This window comes from Diaphorina citri, unplaced genomic scaffold (genome assembly GCF_000475195.1).
Source record: "Diaphorina citri unplaced genomic scaffold, Diaci psyllid genome assembly version 1.1 scaffold793, whole genome shotgun sequence".
Classification (NCBI taxonomy): domain Eukaryota; kingdom Metazoa; phylum Arthropoda; class Insecta; order Hemiptera; family Psyllidae; genus Diaphorina; species Diaphorina citri.
In genome coordinates this window covers 115,890-137,779 of record NW_007378225.1, presented here as the reverse complement: position 1 = coordinate 137,779, position 21,890 = coordinate 115,890, and the positions used below count along the sequence as shown (strand labels likewise).

The window sequence follows — 21,890 nt, the reverse complement described above, 5'->3', positions numbered from 1 at the left end:
TCCTCCCCCACCCCCTCCTCTAGTCCCGGGACCCCCTCCCCTGGCGGGTATGATGCCTGCGCCTGACGGAGCTATGACCATCAAGCGGAAGGTTCAGACCAAGTACAAGTTACCCACGCTCAATTGGATCGCTCTCAAACCAAACCAAGTGAGTTTTATTGGTATTTTTCTTTTAGTTTTTTTAAAGATAGTGTTTCCCTACCGTTTTTCTTTCGTAGCAATGAAACAACTATTACATTAGATCCATCCCGTTGTATGTCCCTCATCAGATGGGCGAAAAGAAGCACAATGCTTCCCCATTTAGGTGCTGGATCTACACGAGAACGCCAGAAACGGTTGAAATATTTGCTTTTGCAAATCGAGTTCTTTTTTCTTTTTGATGGTGGGGATTGAATCCAAGACGTTCTGCATAGCAAATTAGCGCGTAACCATGTCCTCGGTCTCTATCAAATAAGTACATACGTAGAAGTTGTGATTGAACATTGAAGTTAGTGAAGTGGCTAGTTGAAGTTCTTATATGATGTCGAAATAGATATAAGTTCATATGATTAAGCACTGAAATGTCATGAAAAAATAATAATGGTTTTTTTTCCAACAGGTGCGGTTTATCAAAGCATTCCGAGTAGCAGACCAAGAGAATGAGACCAGGAAGCGGCTAGAAGCTGCGGCCAGAGAAGCGGCAATCAACGGCAATTCACCGCAACAACAGCAGCAAGTTGCGGCCAAGAATAAATTGAACCAGAAGAAACAACAGGTGAGTTATGGGGAGAAAGATTTATTAACCATAAATACCGGACTTCGCTACGCTACAAACTGAAATTTCATGAGATGGGACTATAATTTTAATATAAGGCACCTGATCAGGTGTACCTGACACCTGGTGAGCACACACACACACTATCAGGTAGACCTGATCAGGTGTACCTGTCGTCAGGTCTACCGGAAAGCGAGTGGCTGGCCTAAGGCTATCAGGTCCGCGTGTCAGGTCTACCTGATACCTGACGAGCACACACAATCAAGTAGACCTGACAGTTACGGCTGAAAAGGTCCGCCTGTCAGGACTACCTGATAGTGGCTGGCCTAATGAATAGAATGAATCTTGTAGTGGTTGAATAGATGAACTAACTTCAGGCATTGTACGTAGGATTCAGGTAATAGTTATATAGTTATTTTTCCCCGGTGGATTTTTAAGCTCCTTAAAGTTCTTAACCATTGTGAAATGATGTAGATTGTACACTATTGAATATTATTCTCTGTTAATACTTGTTTTGTAAGGGCGCCACATGAATCGTGAATGTTGATTCTCAGTTTACTGAAGACAGATCTTTCAAATCCTCTATAAACTGCCGATATGATTCGCTCCACAGGAAGGTCTAGCTTTCGCCTCGATATTGCTGAAAACAAAGTGAAAAAGTTTCAACGTTAGTTTCTCAAAGATTAATCGCTCTCGGGTTTCTTGAATTGCTTGCTGGGGAATGTGCTCAATCCGTCTCCCGATCATCTATATCGCCCCCACCGCCCGGTCTACCCTGTGTGGTTATGCTACGACACAGACCATAAGAGTCTAATGTAGCACTCAACTCACCTATATTTCTCAGTCTCGTATGCTCGAGCAGGCTCACACTCTCGGGTTTCTTGAACCGCTTGCTGGGGAATGTGCTCAACCCGTCTCCCTCATCTATATCGCCACCACCCCCTGGTCTACCCTGTGTGGACATGCTACGACACAGACCATAAGAGTCTAATGTAGCACTCAACTCACCTATATTTCTCAGTCTCGTATGCTCGAGCAGGCTCACACTCTCGGGTTTCTTGAACCGCTTGCTGGGGAATGTGCTCAACCCGTCTCCCTCATCTATATCGCCACCACCACCAGGTCTACCCTGTGTGGTTATGCTACGACACAGACCATAAGAGTCTAATGTAGCACTCAACTCACCTATATTTCTCAGTCTCGTATGCTCGAGCAGGCTCACACTCTCGGGTTTCTTGAACCGCTTGCTGGGGAATGTGCTCAACCCGTCTCCCTCATCTATATCGCCACCACCCCCTGGTCTGCCCTGTGTGGTCAGCTTGAACTTCTCCTCGAACTCGCCAAAGTCTATCACCGAGAACAGACGGTCGTCGTCCAGCTCACTGAATATCGTGCCTCGAACCTGTGAACCAAATGGGGGAGATGTGTTAGTGACCAGCGAGATGGTTGTACATAGTCATATTATACTTAATCATATGAACTCTTGAACTTCTCCTCGAACTCGCCAAAGTCTATCACCGAGAACAGACGGTCGTCGTCCAGCTCACTGAATATCGTGCCTCGAACCTGTAAACCGAACGGGGGAGATGTGTTAGTGACCAGCGAGATGGTTGTACATAGTCATATTATGCTTAATCATATGAACTTATATTTCGACATCGTATAAGAACTTCAACTAGCCACTTCACTAACTTCAATGTTCAATCACAACTTCTACGTATGTACTTATTTGATAGAAACCGAGGACATGGTTACGCGCTAGTTTGCTATGCAGAAGGTCTTGGGTTCAATCCCCACCATCAAAAAGAAAAAGAACTCGATTTGCAAAAGCAAATATTTCAACCGTTTCTGGCGTTCTCGTTTAGATCCAGCACCTGAATGGGGAAGCATTGTGCCTCTTTTCGCCCATCTGATGAGGGACATACAACGGGATGGATCTAATGTAGTAGTTGTTTCATTGCTACGAAAGAAAAACGGTAGGGAAACACTATCTTTTTTTTAAAAAAAAAAAAAAAAAAAAAAAAAAAAAAAAAAAAAAAAAAAAAATTCGGCTTTCTCTCCTACCACCCTTTGGGGTCTTTTACCAAATCCAATTGAGCGTGGGGTAACTTGTACTTGGTCCTGAACCTTCCGCTTGATGGTCCATAGCTCCGTCAGGCGCAGGCGCATCATACCCGCCAGGGGAGGGGTCCCGGACTAGAGGAGGGGTGGGGGGGGGGTTCCCTACACGACGCTCTTCCGATCTGCAGGTGGGGGAGGTGCGGGGGGAGGGGGAGAGACACTCGTGGAGGAGGAACCTGAAGAGGAGGAAGAACAACTGGACACGCCGCTGCTAGTACTCGAACCTGAAATAAAAAGGAATTTTTAACTGTGTTAAGCATACTTAAACGCTTGTTTCACATGTCGTTCCTCAATTATTACAACTAGATAAATTTTATGTCTTGACTGGGACCACCAACCTACAGATCCAAAGTCCAACGCGTTCACTGCATCACCGAGTTTGATTATTCTGTTGATTATTCGAACCTGGATTAATCAATATAGGGAAGGTGTGTTTTCCTTTCGGGAAATGGAACCGATTTCGATGGAGTGCCATCTCCATACCCGGAGGTTGGGAAAGCCTGGAGGTTAGCGCGTTAGCCTAGAGCTTGGCGCGCCTGCTTTGTAAGAGCCAGGTTGAAGGTTCGATTCCCGCCCGGTACGGACTTTATCCTAAACAGGTAAGGTTCGTTTTCTATAGTTCTATACTATCCTTTCTTTACGGCTGGTTTTCTACTATCCTCTCTTTCTTTCCTTTTCGATTTCGGAACGATAAGATCTCAGTCGTTGTTTCGGTTCAATATCGATTTCATTCTACTTACCGGAATCGCGCGGCAGAGTTCTGGATATAAGCTCCTGTATTTTCTCCTCAAGCATCGACTGTCTACTCTGACTCTCCTGCTGAGTTTCGTTCACCACACGCCTCAGTGTGGCCACTTCCTCTTCAAAGGCGCGTTTACACTGCGCAGCCTCATCCCTCTCCGCTCTAGCAGCGCCTAGCGCAGATTCCAAAGCTGACAGCTGAGCCATGGACTCGCGCTCGAATTCTGCTAGACGTTCGTGAGCCTAAAAACATGATATTAGTATCAATTAAATTGATTTACCTTCCCATTAACTCCATACACAAAAAGTCCAATCCGAGGCTTAGGTGTAGGGGCAAACAGCCCTAAAGGATGGGATAAGCTTCTACGAATCTACCTTTCCATTTGTAACATAATATTACAAATAAAACATTATTATTCTATTCTAATTGATTTACTGAGGAAATCATAAAAAATATAGACCCTCCAAAAGAGCACAGTTTTACATTCACACTAAAGTTTCACATACTTACGAGTATTTAAAATGTTGAACTTAAAAGCTAGATATAGTGTGATCCATTGGTAATAGATACGTTGTTGAATCCATCATTCCCAATGGTGTCTCCCGAAGTCGGGAGAAAAGCGACGGGATATTCCCGATGAATCACTCAAGTTCAGTAACGTTGTGCATGGTTGATTTCCTGATGGGTGACCTGACCACCTGGACAATGCTGCTTCCCGGTCTCAGTCAGACTGAGTCAGTTGATATACTCACATGTCCTAGTTCATCCTCCAGTTCAGCAACTTTCTCCAGGGCGGCAGTCTTAGTTTCACTATCCTCCATGAGAGCGGCCACATCAAACACATTGTCCAGATAGGCCGAGATTTGAACCTGGAACCAATGGATAGGGGAACAAGATTAGGCGAAATCCGGAGCAATGTACATACGAGTATTTAAAATGTTGAACTTAAAAGCTAGATATAGTGTGATCCATTGGTAATAGATACGTTGTTGAATCCATCATTCCCATTGGTGTCTCCCGAAGTCAGGAGAAAAGCGACGGGATATTCCCGATGAATCACTCAAGTTCAGTAACGTTGAGCATGGTTGATTTCCCGATGGGTGACTTTCCCGATGAATCACTCAAGTTCAGTAACAATGTGCATGGTTGATTTCCCGATGGGTGACCATCTGGACAATGCTGCTTCCCAGTTGATATACTCACATGTCCTAGTTCATCCTCCAGTTCAGCAACTTTCTCCAGGGCGGCAGTCTTAGTTTCACTATCCTCCATGAGAGCGGCCACATCAAACACATTGTCCAGATAGGCCGAGATTTGAACCTGGAACCAATGGATAGGTGAACAAGATTAGGTGAAATCCGGAGCAATGTTGAACAAAGTCGGAGTGTTGAACAAAGTCAGAGAGGAAGCATTTCCGGACATGGGTCCATAGAGTGAAAGACCAGCCTATTTAGCTTGGAAGGTAATAATAGCGCTTATTTATACTGCTCGCATAGGACTGAAAAGTCCCTTTACTTCAGCAGTAGGCTACTACTATTACTGAGGTCAAATTAGCTATATTCAGGATAAAATTCTATACCTCGGCTGGGATCGAACCCATGCCCTCCGGTTTACCAGGCGAGCGTCTTGACCACTACACCACCGAGGCAGGTACCAAAGGTAGGGACCACCTTGTAAGTATTAGATCGCAGGTGTGACTCTTGTTCGAGGCAACCTTAGTTAAGGTGCGTTCATGGAACCTTCTCTTATCCTGTCCGCCTTCTACCTTCGATTTCGGGACGACAAAACCACCTCTCTTGTTACATTTCCCCTCAATCTGTCTATCTTTTTCGTTTTTCATTAGTGTTCTTTCTTTTTTTCAACTGTCGTGGTTGACCTATGATTAGCAGAGAAGAAGGATGTGAATCTCCTAACAGAAGAAGACAAGTTCTTACTTCAGCTTACCAAAGTGGAGAGGATTTCTACCAAACTGAGCATCATGAGCTACATGGCTAACTTCAATGACAATATACAACTCATTACACCGGTTAGTACAAAACGATTTATTAGAGCAACTTCCGTGGCCGAGTGGGTATCACGCCGGAGGTTCCGGGTTCGATTTCCGGCGGGATCGAAGTTTTTTCGGCTCTGTGCTTGGAGTTCGGAGTGCACTCGGCCTCACGAGGACAATTGAGTAGCTACTGTAATCAAGTAGCGACCCGTAGCGGTATTATCAGTGTGAATTGATGATACGAGTAGATAAGAATTGATATTTGATAGTAAAAGCCACAAAATTTGTCAAAAAGCTCTCTTATTTCTTCAAATTAAATTGATCCCAAGGACAAGGAAAATCTAGAATCTAGACCCTTGACAAATGGAGTGTGCCTGAAGGCATGTGATCCAATCCATTCGATCCCAAAGAATCTCAGTCTCATTAGTAGGTATATTCTTTTGGTGATAAAAAACAGTAAGGATAAAAAAAAGCTTGGTTTATCTCAAACCCCGAACCCCCGGGTTTCTCTCTTCCAGCAAGTCCGTTCCCTGCACGCGGCCTCCGGCGGGATCGAAGTTTTTCCGGCTCTGTGCTTGGAGTTCGGAGTGCACTCGGCCTCACGAAGACAATTGAGTAGCTACTGTAATCAAGTAGCGACCAGTAGCGGTATTATCAGTGTGAATTGATGATGCTGATATTTGATAGTAAAAGCCACAAAATTTGTCAAGAAGCTCTCTTATTTCTTCAAATTAAATTGATCCCAAGGACAAGGAAAATCTAGACCCTTGACAAATGGAGTGTGCCTGAAGGCATGTGATCCAATCCACTCGATCCCAAAGAATCTCAGTAGGTATATTCTTTTGGTGATAAAAAACAGTAAGGATAAAAAAAAAGCTTAGTTTATCTCAAACCCCGAACCCCCGGGTTTCTCTCTTCCAGCAAGTCCGTTCCCTACACGCGGCCTCCTGTTCCACACGGTCCTCACGCAAGCTCCGCTCCCTCCTAGAAGTGGTCTTGGCGTTCGGCAACTACCTGAACAGTGCCAGGCGGGGCCCAGCCTACGGGTTCCGGCTGCAGAGTTTGGACGCAGTGCCCGACACCAAGACACCGGATAGGCGACTGTCGCTGCTGCACTTCATTGTGGATACGGTCCGATGTAAGATGCCCGAACTGATGAACTTCGACTCCGAGCTGACGTCTTTGGAGAAAGCCGCTTCAGGTGAGTCGAGAATGATGACAGTATATAATTTTATTGTAGTTATAATATGTGGGCAATGTTTTATTTGACATCAATATTATCATGGGTACATAAGTAGGTTACAAAGTGATAATAATAGACTCCTGAATGGAAGGTAACCACTATGCATTGTAAGACTCAAACGTTTGATTAAAATCTGGATGGGGGATAAACATCATACACAATTTATAAACGAAAATTTGTAAATAATAATACTAATAATAATAAAAAGGGAACAAGTAGGTACGATACCTAAAAATAAATAAATTAATATAAATCATAGCTAATATCAAAGCCGAAAGGAATCATAGACAATTAAATTTTCAAAATACAGGACAAGGAAAATAAATAGACAATAAAATAAATAGATAAATACGGGGAAATAATAAGGATTATTAATACAAAAATTAAATACTGAAAACTGCGCTTGCGGCCCTGTTCCTCATTCTTTTCGTGTTAACCTTCATCCCCTAGGATGTGTGAATGTGTAGACCGAAAAATTACAAAAAAAAATGCGGCGCAGTTATTTCATGTGCATTTCACTGGCATTGCTACGCGACATTCCTTTGATCCGGACTTGTTGCAAGTGAAAACAGGTGACGTCGCGCGACATTGTCGCGCGATTTTGTCGCACGACAGAGGTCGCGTTGGTGGAAATCCACCTTTTCATCGGATAGAAATCGCATGGTCGCACGACTTTTTCTCGTGTCGCGCGACACGTTTCCACTATGCGACTTTTGTCGCGCGACAAAAGTCGCGTTAGTAAAAACGCACCTTTATGTTGAAAAAAAAATGCGAGGTTATCGCAGGAGGCGTTCTCTACCATCTAACCCTTAGAGCTCGATTATTATGTAGTCAAATTTTCAAATCTACTTCTTCCTAGCCTTTTCTTACTTAAGTCCCTTCCAGGGAGCCGCTTTGTGTACCTCATGTCCTGATAAATTTTCTCACGCGTTCTCTACCATCTAACCCTTAGAGCTCGATTATTATGTAGTCAAATTTTCAAATCTACTTCTTCCTAACCTTTTCTTACTTAAGTAGGGTCGGCGTTTGTCAGTCCCTTCCAGGGAGCCGCTTTGTGTACCTCATGTCCTGATAAATTTTCTCAACCAGGTCTTGATTCACACAATCCTTCCACCTTTTCTTCTGCATTCTATTCACATGGCTGAACAATTTCAATTTTTTCTCTATCTGTCTATTGATTTCTATTTGTTCTGTGTCTTCTCTGATTCTTGAACCGTATTTCTTATTTTGTCTCTTTTTGTCTTTCCTATCGCTCTTCTTAGGTACTTCATTTCTGATGTCTGTAGCCTGTAGTCTCTTATTTGAAAACGAAAATTATTCCTAATTCCAGTCTGTATCGAGAACATCCTGGTAGACATCACGGAGCTAGAGAAGGGTATGGATCTGATACGTAGGGAATGCACTGGTCCGCACATTCCCACCACCTCCCCACTCCGTGACTTCCTGACCGCTAGTGAAGATAAGCTACGACGACTACGGCAGGACGCAACTGCGGCAGTGGAAGCGTTCAAGGATTGTGTGGAAGCGTTTGGAGAGCCGGCTCGCGGCACAGACGCCAATGCCTTCTTCCCACTCCTGGTAAGTCATGTCAGCCTAGATAGCTTGTCCACCTCTGTGGCTGAGTGGTCAAGAGCACTGACTCTCAACCTGGAAGTGCTGGGTTCGAATCCCGGCCAGGGCGGAAATTTCTGACCGAACTCTTCCGTTTTGGGATAGGCATGGATGTAAAAGAATATTCCTTGAAGTAATGCGAAAGCGGTTCCAAGGTGCAATCTTTGAATGAAAGAAAAAGCTTAGGTAGCTTGGAAAGTAGCACGCCTACCTTGTAAGCGCTAGGTCGCGAGTTCGATTCTCGCCCAGGGCAGACTTTATCAGATAAGGTTCGTTCTCAGAAAGGCTGGCTTTCTTCTCTTCGATTTCGTGACGATAAGGCTCCATCAATATTATCATAGGTACATAAGTAGGTTACAAAGATACAAAGTGATAATAATAGACTCCTGAATGGAAGGTAACCACTATGCATCGTAAGACTCAAACGTTTGATTAAAATCTGGATGGGGGATAAACATCATACATAATTTATAAACGAAAATTTGTAAATAATAATAATAATAAAAAGGGAACAAGTAGGTACGATACTTAAAAATAAATAAATAAATTAATATAAATCATAGCTAATATCAAAGCCGAAAGGAATCATAGACAATTAAATTTTCAAAATGCAGGACAAGGAAAATAAATAGACAATAAATAGATAAATACGGGGAAATAATAAGGATTATTATAATACAAAAATTAAATACTGAAAACTGCAAAAAAACATATAATTTTACAACAGTAGGCATTTAACTGAGATATAACACAGATAAGGCTCTTCTCACATCGGGAGCGTATTCACCTGAAAAACTAAACCTATTGAAATTGTAGAGGCTCTCTATAGACTTGTTTTTTTGCATAGGTTTAGTTGTTCAGGTGATTACGCTCTACTAAGAGTCAAGCGACTACGATTTCAATGTGCTACATGCCTAAGACCTCAATAGTTACGGCTCCCTCTCTGAAATGTCATGAAAAAATAATAATGGTTTTTTTTCCAACAGGTGCGGTTTATCAAAGCATTCCGAGTAGCAGACCAAGAGAATGAGACCAGGAAGCGGCTAGAAGCTGCGGCCAGAGAAGCGGCAATCAACGGCAATTCACCGCAACAACAGCAGCAAGTTGCGGCCAAGAATAAATTGAACCAGAAGAAACAACAAGTGAGTCATGGGGAGAAAGGTCTAAGGGAAGAAATTCTAACCATCCTAGCTAACTGGCAGCTGTTCAAAGGGTTCTTTCTCTCTGCTTTAGAACAAGCACAAGTCCTTACAATGGTTGACTGCGGTTCAGATAATGAAACATAGCTCGAAACCCCGGTCTATGGCTGATACAAAAAGATATCTTTCTTTATTCTGCCATCACCATTCGGCGAAAGCTGAAGCCGCTAAAACAACAAGAAGAAAGGTGTAATAGTCATGACCGCAGGAAGAAAGAAAAACCCAGCCAAAAAAAAAAAAAAAAAGAAAAAAGTGTAAAAAGTAAAAAAAAAAAAAAAAAAAAAAAAAAAAAAACGGACGCCAGGTGAAAACAGAAATTTCACCATAATTTGAATATAAATGAATAGAATTGATCTTGTAGTACATAGTTGAATAGATGAACGAACCATCTTTAGGCATTGTACATTACATACGATTCAGTAAAAAGTTATTTTTCCCCGATGCAGTCTTGGACTTCCTAAAGTTTCTAACCATTGTGAAATGGTGTAGATTATACAGTATTGAGTATTGAACATTATTCTCTGTTAATACTTGTTTTGTAAGGGCGCCACATGAATCGTGAATGTTGATTCTCAATTTACTGAAGACAAATCTTTCAAATCCTCTATAATGTGTTTTAATTTCTAGATATTCCGACGTTTGCTGCCTTCTGCCTATTCCGTACTATGAGAATATATCGGAACCCTCCCCCCCTGCCCCCTGATAGGTACTACATAGTGACGTCATTATTTCGCATGCTTTTGTTATGTTTAACTTTCAAGTCTTCTGTTTGATCTTTTAGCTTTTTTCCGCCTGTTCTTAAAAAAGAGTGCTACATTCAACCGAGATATAATTGGCGTTCCAGTTTCAATGAACGTCTGTCTCTCTTGTGTTTGTTTTCTGTCCACATTTCCAACCTGATAATCACGTTCCGAATTTCTTTCTGATGAAATAATCGCTTATAACATGTGTTCCTTTGAGTCTAATAGTGTTACTTTGCCCCTCTCTCTGGGGAGCCCTCCCCCCTGCCCCCCTGATAGGTACTACCTAGTGACGTCATTATTCCGCATGCTTTTGTTATGTTTAACTTTCAAGTCTTCGGTTTGATCTTTTAGCTTTTTTCCGCCTTTTCTTAAAAAAAAGAGTGCTACATTCAACCGAGATATATGTAATTGGCGTTCCAGTTTCAATTAACGTCTGTCTCTCTTGTGTTTGTTTTCTGTCCACATTTCCAACCTGATAATTACGTTCCGAATTTCTTTCGATGAAATAATCGCTTATAACATGTGTTCCTTTGAGTCTAATATTGTTACTTTGAGTTTAATGATTGGAATTCTTTAACTTATTTGCCCCTGTCAGTTATGTTGTTGCTGGCTGGTTTAACTTGTGTTTCAGCTTCGTTTTGGAATGCCCATCAGCTGTCAAATGAAGGTTTTTTTGGGTTTTGTCATTTTATTAACTTCTTTCTTATCTTTTAAAGTTTGTTTAACATAGTGTCTCATTCCTATCGATATGACACGTAGTCCGTATATTTGCGAGTAATTTGAAATTGAATTTTAGTTCTTGTAATCTGTTATATCGTAAGTTAAGCGTAGTGTCTTCTATTTGTCTGTTCTGTCCGAGTTAGAGGTGATTTCCAATGTATCCATGTTGGATCTGTTAGGAAAAGAAATTGATTAAATTGTGGATTTTAAAAACCAGATATTGAATTGTAATTTTAGCGTTTTGCAATTTCTTCTTTCTTGGGTCATAGTTCTCCAGTGTTTGTAATGTAATGAGGTGTTGTCATTATTAAATTTTATATCAATTTGCCTATATTGTATGCACTTCAAAATAAGTAAATTACAAACAAATATAACCAACGAAAACAGTATGAATGAATAAATAAAATGCTGTTAAATATTCCCTTGTCCTTGAAGCATTCCACATCGTCAAAAATTCAAACAGTAAATTATAGATCTGATGTGAATAATACCTTACGCATATAAGAAAACCTTATGGACATATAATTTTCTCACTTCTACTCCTGTTGCGATAGAGTCTACATATATCTTGGTCTGACGATGAGTCCTGAATGGTATCGAAAGCTCACCAATACGATACATATAATACGTCATCATGTGAAGCAAAATCCATCAATGGTCACCGGAAGTTCAAAGTTGTCCTGTCGTAAAATTTTCATAGAGTGTCCGAACTTGAAAGTTATGATCGATTCGTCCTTGGTCTGGATTCGCCGCATCATAGGTTTATGATCTGACGATACATATAATACGTCATCATGTGAAGCAAAATCCATCAATGGTCACCGGAAGTTCAAAGTTGTCCTGTCGTAAAATTTTCATAGGGTGTCCGAACTTGAAAGTTATGATCGATCCGTCCTTGGTCTGGATTCGCCGCATCATAGGTTTATGATCTGATGATTAATCTAAAGCGTTTTCGTTTTAGTCTTTTACTTGCTTTTTTTCCAAGAGGTCTGAAAAAATCACCATTCTAACTATGAACCAAATAACCAAAGGGAATAGTCCACCAGAGAACCCTTATGGCCTATTTAGACGTCTAAAAGGCTCCCCCGGAAGTACAAAGATTATCTGCTTTGCATGTAAAACTGTACACTAGCTTTTTTTCCAAGAGGTCTGAAAAAATCACCATTCTAACTATGAACCAAATAACCAAAGGGAATAGTCCACCAGAGAACCCTTAGGGCCTATTTAGACGTCTAAAAGGCTCCCCCGGAAGTCCAAAGGTATTATCTGCTTTGCATGTAAAACTGTACATATTATAACTGCCTACTTCTCGTATACTTTGTCGCCACTCTCGGAAGTTCCAAGACAAGTTGACATTCTTCTAGCTCCTTTATGATCTGATGATTAATCCAAAGCGTTTTCGTTTTAGTCTTTTACTAGCTTTTTTTCCAAGAGGTCTGAAAAAATCACCATTCTAATTATGAACCAAATAACCAGAGGGAATAGTCCACCAGAGAACCCTATTTAGACGTCTAAAAGGCTCCCCCGGAAGTCCAAAGGTATTATCTGCTTTGCATGTAAAACTGTACATATAACTGCCTACTTCTCGTAAACTTTGTCGCCACTCTCGGAAGTTCCAAGACAAGTTGACATTCTTCTAGCTCCCAGCCAATTATCCGAGGCGAATACAATAGTCCGTCCCTTATACCTTTTTATTACTATTGTAATAGTAAAGGGAGGACGGACTAAAAATAAATGCTGTTTAACTTTACCTTGTCCCTTGATAATTCTCATCGTTTTCAACTCCCCCATAACTCCATATCCTCTTCATTCTGTCTGGCTCACCAATTTAAATCTAAGTTAATAGAAATATTTTTATTTTATCTGAATTTTATTACCTTGTCCCTTGATAATTCTCATTTTTTTTACCTCCCACGTAACTCCATATCCTCTTCATTCTGTCTATCACAGGAGGCGGTTATCAACGAGCTGAAAAGCAAAACGAAGCAAGTGCAAGAGTCTAGCTCCCAGCCAATTATCTTCATCTGAAACAAAACAATCCATGTAAAGTAATAAAGTTGTAAACAAGCGGCGCGCCGTAATCATCTCTATCTAGTTCCTCTCATCTGACCATTCCAAGAAACTATTCAATTTCCTCATGTCGTGGTGTTTCCTAGTCAAATATTTGGAAGTGGTCAATATCTAGTTCCTCTCATCTGACCATTCCAAGAAACTATTCAATTTCCTCATGTCGTGGTGTTTCCTAGTCAAATATTTGGAAGTGGTCACATTAATAGTCTTGGTCTCCGGTAAATGACTATATTGAGTCAGTTGGACTTGAACTTTGGGTTTGGAGAGCCCCCACATCACACAGACCTTCCTACTCGCTCCGCTCACCCACAATATTCAAATAATGATTTTCATATTTCATTATCCATGAGAGAGAGAGATTTTTTTCTTCTTTCGTATGTAGAGGTACCTTGTTCTTGCAAATTTTTGAACGACTTTGTTGTCTTGAGATTGAGATGATTTGCCTGAATGATCACCAGTAAACAGGGTTGGCTTGGTAATCACAGTTAGGTAGTTATTCTTATTTTGGTAGTTGAGATCCATCCTACTTGCTGTATATCCTACTTGTAAGTGTCATAATTGAATTTTTTTTTTAATGATGTTTGATAGAGGGAACTGTCTGAGGTCTTATCGTTCCGGAAGCGAAGAGAAAAGGAAGACTGGATAGGAGAAAGCCAGCCGTTCCGAGAACAAACCTTGTCTGTTTAGGATATTAGATATTGTCCACCCCGGGCCGAAATCGAATCCGCGCGTTAGAACTTACAAGGCAGATATGCTACAAGCATTTGTCGACATGTTGTATTCGTACAGCCTTATTACAACTTTGGTGGGCAAGTTTCAAAGTTTTGCTAAGCGCTACCTGTATTGTTTTAATGAATTCTAACAATTATTTTATTTCAACGCTGATAATGTCGTCAATGGTCTCTTCCCCATTCGTATGAGATTGCCTTCCGTAATCTTAGCACAGAGCTGAATAAACCCTAAAGTTAAACTTGTTATTTTTCCAATTGACAGCAGCTATTTTATATTATATTTTTTATAAACGGTTGTAAAATTTGCTTTTGAAGTTTGTTCATTATTGAATTAGAAAAATAGTTGATGCTTTTATTAGATCAGATGTACCCTAAAGTTAAACTTGTTATTTTTCCAATTGACAGCAGCTATTTTATATTATATTTTTTATAAACGGTTGTAAAATTTGCTTTTGAATTTTGTTCATTATTGAATTAGGAAAATAGTTGATGCTTTTATTAGATCAGATGTACTTATACGAGTATAATGCAGTCCACAGCCTTCTCAAAAGGTTTGATTATCATTGAAAATTAAAATTTAGTGTGCAAAGGGTCTCATTCTAAAACAGTTAGCTTTTCATGAAATCAATAGCTCAAAAATTTATCTTTTTAGAAAAAAAAGCCTCTTCAAAGTACCTAGTGGGAAATAAAGCATTATTGAAACACCGAAAGGACATGCTACGACACAGACCACACGAGTCTATTGTAGCAGTTGTTCCAAAGATACGATATGAAAAACTTATACGAGTATAATGCAGTCCACAGCCTTCTCAAAAGGTTTGATTATCATTGAAAATTAAAATTTAGTGTGCAAAGGGTCTCATTCTAATACAGTTAGCTTTTCATGAAATCAATAGCTCAAAAATGTATCTTTTTAGAAAAAAAAAGCCTCTTCAAAGTACCTAGTGGGAAATGAAGCATTATTAAAACACTGAAAGGACATGCTACGACACAGACCACACGAGTCTATTGTAGCAGTTGTTCCAAAGATACGAAATGAAAACTCATCTTTTGTTTTCATTATTTATTTTGAAGGTTTCAAGGTTTGTCGGAAATTTTTTATTGTCCATTGTACTTTTTATACTTGCACAAAATATTTTTTAACCTTTAGGAATAAAAACTAAATACATTACTCGTACATATTTCAACAAGTAGGTATGTGTCTGTCGTTTTGATGGTCAAATACCTACCATAACTTCCAACTTCATTTATTCTTTTGTACTCGTAATTATCTACTAATATCTGACTGGGAATACCAACCGAATAAAAACTAAATACATTACTCGTACATATTTCAACAAGTAGGTATGTGTCTGTCGTTTTGATGGTCAAATACCTACCATAACTTCAAACTACATTTATTCTTTTGTACTCGTAATTATCTACTAATATCTGACTGGGAATACCAACAATTCTATTGCCATATGTCACATTACCATGTCCTTGATGTTTGGGTATTTTTGCTGAACTTGTTTCAAATAATGCTTCCTAAATTTATAGAATACCTCACATCTTTTTTTTTATACCTACATATTTTTTTCGTCAGTGATGTTTGGGTAGGCATTGCGTATTTATAGAAGTATTTTCCTTAGCTCTTTCCATTATATTTTCCTTGTTATCTCTTTTGTTGGGATTAAATGTTTTGACGACCTCAAAAAATTTGATTCTGGTTTAGGTAGGTTTTTCCATCATTTAAGTTCGTAAGGATTACATTTGCTAGAAGAAGACTTCACTTATACACATTTTATCACACCTTATTATTAATACAGTTTGGTTTTGGCGTTCAACTTTTCAAATTATGTAGATACCTATATCTCTTTGAAAACTTTTTTCCTCTTTGATCTTAATCCTATATTATCTCGCTTTTCTTACCCTTCATCACTGGTCGGTTTGTTTTTGTACAAAAGCAACGAGCACATAATATCCTATACATATTACATATACATAACTGTCAATTATATGCTTTTGTTAACTATCTTGTTTACATAAACCGCGTGTTTATATACCTTTTTTTATATACATAGATGAAAGTAAATAGAATCCAACGATTCCAATCTGCTTATCACCGCTAATATCAGCAATATTGAGTAGGTCTGTACATAAACTTGTCTAGTTAAGTGCATTGAATTGAGATCGATTAAAATGCTGACCTACAAAACGATAGTGTTTGAGTGGTGGATGAACGAGGTCCTCTATTCATATCCAATTAGGTGGGTAAATTTCTATTATGTTCGTTCTTTATGTCGAAACCAATTTACCATCCTGGTAGACATCACGGAGCTAGAGAAGGGTATGGATCTGATACGTAGGGAATGCACTGGTCCGCACATTCCCACCACCTCCCCATTACGTGACTTCCTAAGTGCTAGTGAAGATAAGCTACGGGCTCACCAATTTAAATCTAAGTTAATAGAAATATTTTTATTTTATCTGAATTTTATTACCTTGTCCCTTGATAATTCTCATTTTTTTTTACCTCCCACGTAACTCCATATCCTCTTCATTCTGTCTATCACAGGAGGCGGTCATCAACGAACTGAAAAGTAAAACCAAGCAAGTGCAAGAAAAGAAACTGCTTCATCAGGACGAAGTATATAACGGAGCTCTCGAAGATATTCTCCTGGGATTGAAGAGTGAACCTTACCGTCGCGCGGACGCTGTAAGGCGAAGTCAGAGACGAAGAATAGATTCGAACCGACTGTCCAGGACTATGGAGGAGTTGGAATTCTGATACGGGGCCATCCGGGAGGTTCCTAATGAACGCCTGTAGAAGGAATCCCTAGGGATCTTGGATCAGGCTTGTTCTGGGGACCCGCCTGTAGGCGAAAGAATCGCTAGGGATCTTAGATCAAGCTTGTTCTAGGGACCCACCTGTAGGCGAAGGAATCCCGAGGGATCTTAGATCAAGCTTGTTCTGGGGACCGGGAACGGGTTGAACCTGTCTCGGTATAGAATAGAATACACCTTGTTTATCCTGCTGGAATAAGGCTACAAGTCCCTTTACCCCGTAACCTAACCAAGATTTCTCGGTATAGAATAGAATACACCTTGTTTATCCTGCTGGAATAAGGCTGCAAGTCCCTTTACCCCGTAACCTAACCAAGATTTTATATATTATTACAGTTTATGAGTATCTCTGGGATCTTAGATCAAGCTTTTTCTGAAGATTGGATCTGCTTCCTAGTACATTGGGTTCAAACCCAGCCGAAGCATGGGCTTATATCCTTTTCTTTTTTTTTACTTTTAATGTGAGGTATTTACCGAACAATTTGGTGGCGCTAAGAGGTAACACACATTTTTTTTTTATTTTTTTTTTTTTCAAATAGGTGGTGCTAACACGTTTCTGCGTGTAGTGGAGAAAGCAGTGCTTATTTTGCCTCATATTTTATTACTTATTCGAGTTCGGTGCTTTTCTCGTTCAACATACGAAAAAAATCGAATTTTCAGTGCTATCCGATTTCGAAAACCAAATTCACAACACCACACAGCACGAAAACCAAATTGCCTTAGAAGCATTCCCTCTATCACATACGAGTACCTACATCAATCATAGATTAATCATGAATCTCAAAACAATGAAAGTCTGTATAAGTAATCCTGGTGAATCTCCTAAAAAAAACTAATTTTCAAATAATCTTATGCTACAAAAGAATAATATTATATCAATTGTATTTAATACCTCACAATACTAAAACGTTTACTCCTCCAAAATCCCATTTTACCAAATTTCTTCAACTGTTTACTCATTTACCTACCATTTTGTTATACATTTTAATTTAATTAATTTTATTTTTGTATTTTCTCCTTATGCCAACTACTATCGCCCAATACGAAATATTTTGTTACACTTTCCCCCTAAAGTTAAACTTGTTATTTTTCCAATTGACAGCAGCTATTTTATATTATTCTTTTATAAACGGTTGTAAAATTTGCTTTTGAAGTTTGTTCATTATTGAATTAGGAATATAGTTGATGCTTTTATTAGATCAGATGTATGTATATAATGCAGTCCACAGCCTTCTCAAAAGATTTGATTATCATTGAAGATTAAAACCCCCATTACGAGAAGACCCTAGTTGTTGAAAGTGACGTTGAAACCTCTAAACAGATTAGGTTTGGAACGATTCGCTTTCTACTGTCCTATTCTCCTTCTTAATTCCTTTTTGGGACGAAGCGAAGATATGCTAATCAGCTAATCACAATCGCTTCCACTGCCGTCCTTTCGCCACACCCCCCCCCCAGTTTGAGAACCTCTGCTCTAAACAGATTAGGTTTGGAACGATTCGCTTTCTACTATCCTGTCCTCCTTCTTAATTCCATTTTGGGACGAAGCGAAGATAAGTATGTAAATGATATATAGATGAGTTTATCTTCTTAGTCTTGAAATGTCCGGATGATTCAACTACAAGTCTGAAACGGATAATTATTGCCAAAGAGGCAAACACTCTTATCAGACGCAACAACGGAAAACAATCAGAAAAATAAGGAAAACAGCTGTCTTTCCAATCTGTAATATCAAGTTTGCCAGTAGATAGGTACGTCGAGACGCAACAACGGAAAACAATCAGAAAAATAAGGAAAACAGCTGTCTTTCCAATCTGTAATATCAAGTTTGCCAGTAGATAGGTACGTAGATGAATAAACACTATAATTATTACTTGATTCCATGGGTGCGATTATAAATTACTATGATAAACATGGGTATTTGACTTATGGCCTATGCATATAGGAGTACATCTCACCCACCTCCTATATTCGATGAATAATCGCGAAAAGTTGGGAAAAAAAATTACCTGTTAATACCTCCCATGGAATCAAGTTTCGCTGTCGGCCTGGTAGGAGTTTTACTCGTAGTAATTAATTACAAATGGGTAGTAATCAATTATTACAGCTATTTTATATGATTTAAGATAAGGCTCATGTGCTTAACCTTGTGCCTTTAATTGGTACTTTATGTTATACTTCAATTTGTTGCCAATATTCACTCAGGCCACCTCTTCTTTTTTAGTGGGAACTTTGGTTCACATATCCCATGTATAGGTATTGATACAATTGTGCACTTTAAAACGGGAATAACATTATTAGTAGAACTTTTTTTACTCCTCCTAAAGCCTAGTTGGCTTGGTTGGTAGCGTGTCTTAACCTTGTGCTTTTAATTGGTACTTTATGTTATACTTCAATTTGTTGCCAATATTCACTCAGGCCACCTCTTCTTTTTAGTGGGAACTTTGGTTCACATATCCCATGTATGGGTATTGATACAATTGTGCACTTTAAAACGGGAATGACATTATTAGTAGAACTTTTTTTTACTCCTCCTAAAGCCTAGTTAGCTTGGTTGGTAGCGTGTCTGCCTTGTAAGCGCTAAGCCGCGGGTTCGATTCCCGCCCGGGGCGAATTTTATCCTGAACGGATAATGTTCGTTCTCGGAACGGCTGGTTTTCTCCTATCCTGTCTCTTCAATTTCGGGACGATAAGACCTTAGCAGTTACAGTTCCCTCTATCAAACCTCTTGAAAAAATCCTATTTAAACCTCTGTGTTTACGATACATATAATACGTCATCATGTGAAGCAAAATCCATCAATGGTCACCGGAAGTTCAAAGTTGTCCTGTCGTAAAATTTTCATAGAGTGTCCGAACTTGAAAGTTATGATCGATTCGTCCTTGGTCTGGATTCGCCGCATCATAGGTTTATGATCTGATGATTAATCCAAAGCGTTTTCGTTTTAGTCTTTTACTAGCTTTTTTTCCAAGAGGTCTGAAAAAATCACCATTCTAATTATGAACCAAATAACCAGAGGGAATAGTCCACCAGAGAACCCTATTTAGACGTCTAAAAGGCTCCCCCGGAAGTCCAAAGGTATTATCTGCTTTGCATGTAAAACTGTACATATTATAACTGCCTACTTCTCGTATACTTTGTCGCCACTCTCGGAAGTTCCAAGACAAGTTGACATTCTTCTAGCTCCCAGCCAATTATCTTCATCTGAAACAAAACAATCCATGTAAAGTAATAAAGTTGTAAACAAGCGGCGCGCCGTAATCATCTCTATCTAGTTCCTCTCATCTGACCATTCCAAGAAACTATTCAATTTCCTCATATCGTGGTGTTTCCTAGTCAAATATTTGGAAGTGGTCATATTAATAGTCTTGGTCTCCGGTAAATGACTATATTGAGTCAGTTGGACTTGAACTTTGGGTTTGGAAAGCCCCCACATCACACAGACCTTCCTACTCGCTCCGCTCACCCACAATATTCAAATAATGATTTTCATATTCCATTATCATGAGAGAGAGATTTTTTTCTTCTTTCGTATCTAGAGGTACCTTGTTCTTGCAAATTTTTGAACGACTTTGTTGTCTTGAACTGTAAACAAAATATCTCGAGAACGGTAAGAGCCAGCGACTTGAAATTTGGTATGTAGCTGTCAAATGTGACAAGGATGCGACACGAACACGGTTAAGATCGGTGCATTGGTTGACGGCATTTTACCAGCATGCAGCTGTCAAATGTGACAAGGATGCGACACGAAACTTTTGGTTAAGACCGGTGCAACGCTTGGCGGCATTTTACCGCTTTTTGGCGGTTTTCGGTCTAGTTTAACAATATCTCGGGAACGGTATGAGCTAGAGACTTGAAATTTGGTATGTAGTTCACAACTGTGACAAGGATGCAACAGAAAACGTTTAGTTGAGATAGGTGCTGCGGTTGGCGCCATTTTGACCGCTTTTGGACGAATTTTGACCGTTTTCAGCTATACCGACTAAACGGTTAGAGATATGGTAAAAGTTAGGGTAAAATAATACTCAAATAAGCATCATTCAATAGGATAATGAAAGTCGTGTGATGTTCACACCAGATTTTTTACATAAAGCTAAATCAAAATTTTGAAGGTGTACCTTCAAAATCAAGCCCCCCCAAAAATTTAGGCAAGAACCGCCTATGCGCGCCGTAATCATCTCTATCTAGTTCCTCTCATCTGACCATTCCAAGAAACTATTCAATTTCCTCATATCGTGGTGTTTCCTAGTCAAATATTTGGAAGTGGTCATATTAATAGTCTTGGTCTCCGGTAAATGACTATATTGAGTCAGTTGGACTTGAACTTTGGGTTTGGAAAGCCCCCACATCACACAGACCTTCCTACTCGCTCCGCTCACCCACAATATTCAAATAATGATTTTCATATTCCATTATCATGAGAGAAAGATTTTTTTCTTCTTTCGTATCTAGAGGTACCTTGTTCTTGCAAATTTTTGAACGACTTTGTTGTCTTGAGATTGAGATTATTTGCCTGAACGAGCACCAGTAACCAGGGTTGGCTTGTTGGCTATCACAGTAGTTAGTTATTCACCTATAACCTACTCGTACTTTTTTCGATGAGGTTTGATAGAGGGAACTGTCTCTGCGTAGGTATTATCGTTCTGAAAGGGAAGACAGAAGGAACACAGGATGTTTGCCTGAACGAGCACCAGTAACCAGGGTTGGCTTGTTGGCTATCACAGTAGTTAGTTATTCACCTATAACCTACTCGTACTTTTTTTCGATGAGGTTTGATAGAGGGAACTGTCTCTGCGGAGGTATTATCGTTCCGAAAGGGAAGACAGAAGGAACACAGGATAGGAGAAAGCCAATCGTTCCGAGAACAAACCTTATCTTTTTAGGATACTGTCCGCCTCGGGCGGAAATCGAACCCGCGACGCGCAACCTAACGCTACCCTACAAGCTAAGCCAATCGTTCCGAGAACAAACCTTATCTTTTTAGGATACTGTCCGCCTCGGGCGGAAATCGAACCCGCGACGCGCAACCTAACGCAACCCTACAAGCTAACTAGGAAACTAGGGTGGTGACCATTGAATTTCAAAAACCATCATCCATTTCATCAACCATCAGTTTCAAAGTTTTGCTAAACGCTACCTGTAT

General features: G+C 39.8%; 1 protein-coding gene across 1 annotated transcript in view; it reads left to right on the top strand.

Annotated features, from left to right (window-relative positions):
- Window positions 1-16,950, top strand: part of LOC103512122 (formin-like protein) — a gene marked incomplete at its 5' end in the record, with an annotated part of 23,143 nt that extends 6,193 nt beyond the window's left edge. Inside the window, 3 exon segments of the mRNA XM_026825684.1 lie at window positions 8,181-8,428; window positions 9,448-9,603; window positions 16,482-16,950. Of these exon segments, the coding sequence (XP_026681485.1) occupies window positions 8,181-8,428; window positions 9,448-9,603; window positions 16,482-16,694 (617 nt within the window).
- Between the last annotated feature and the right edge of the window lie 4,940 nt (window positions 16,951-21,890).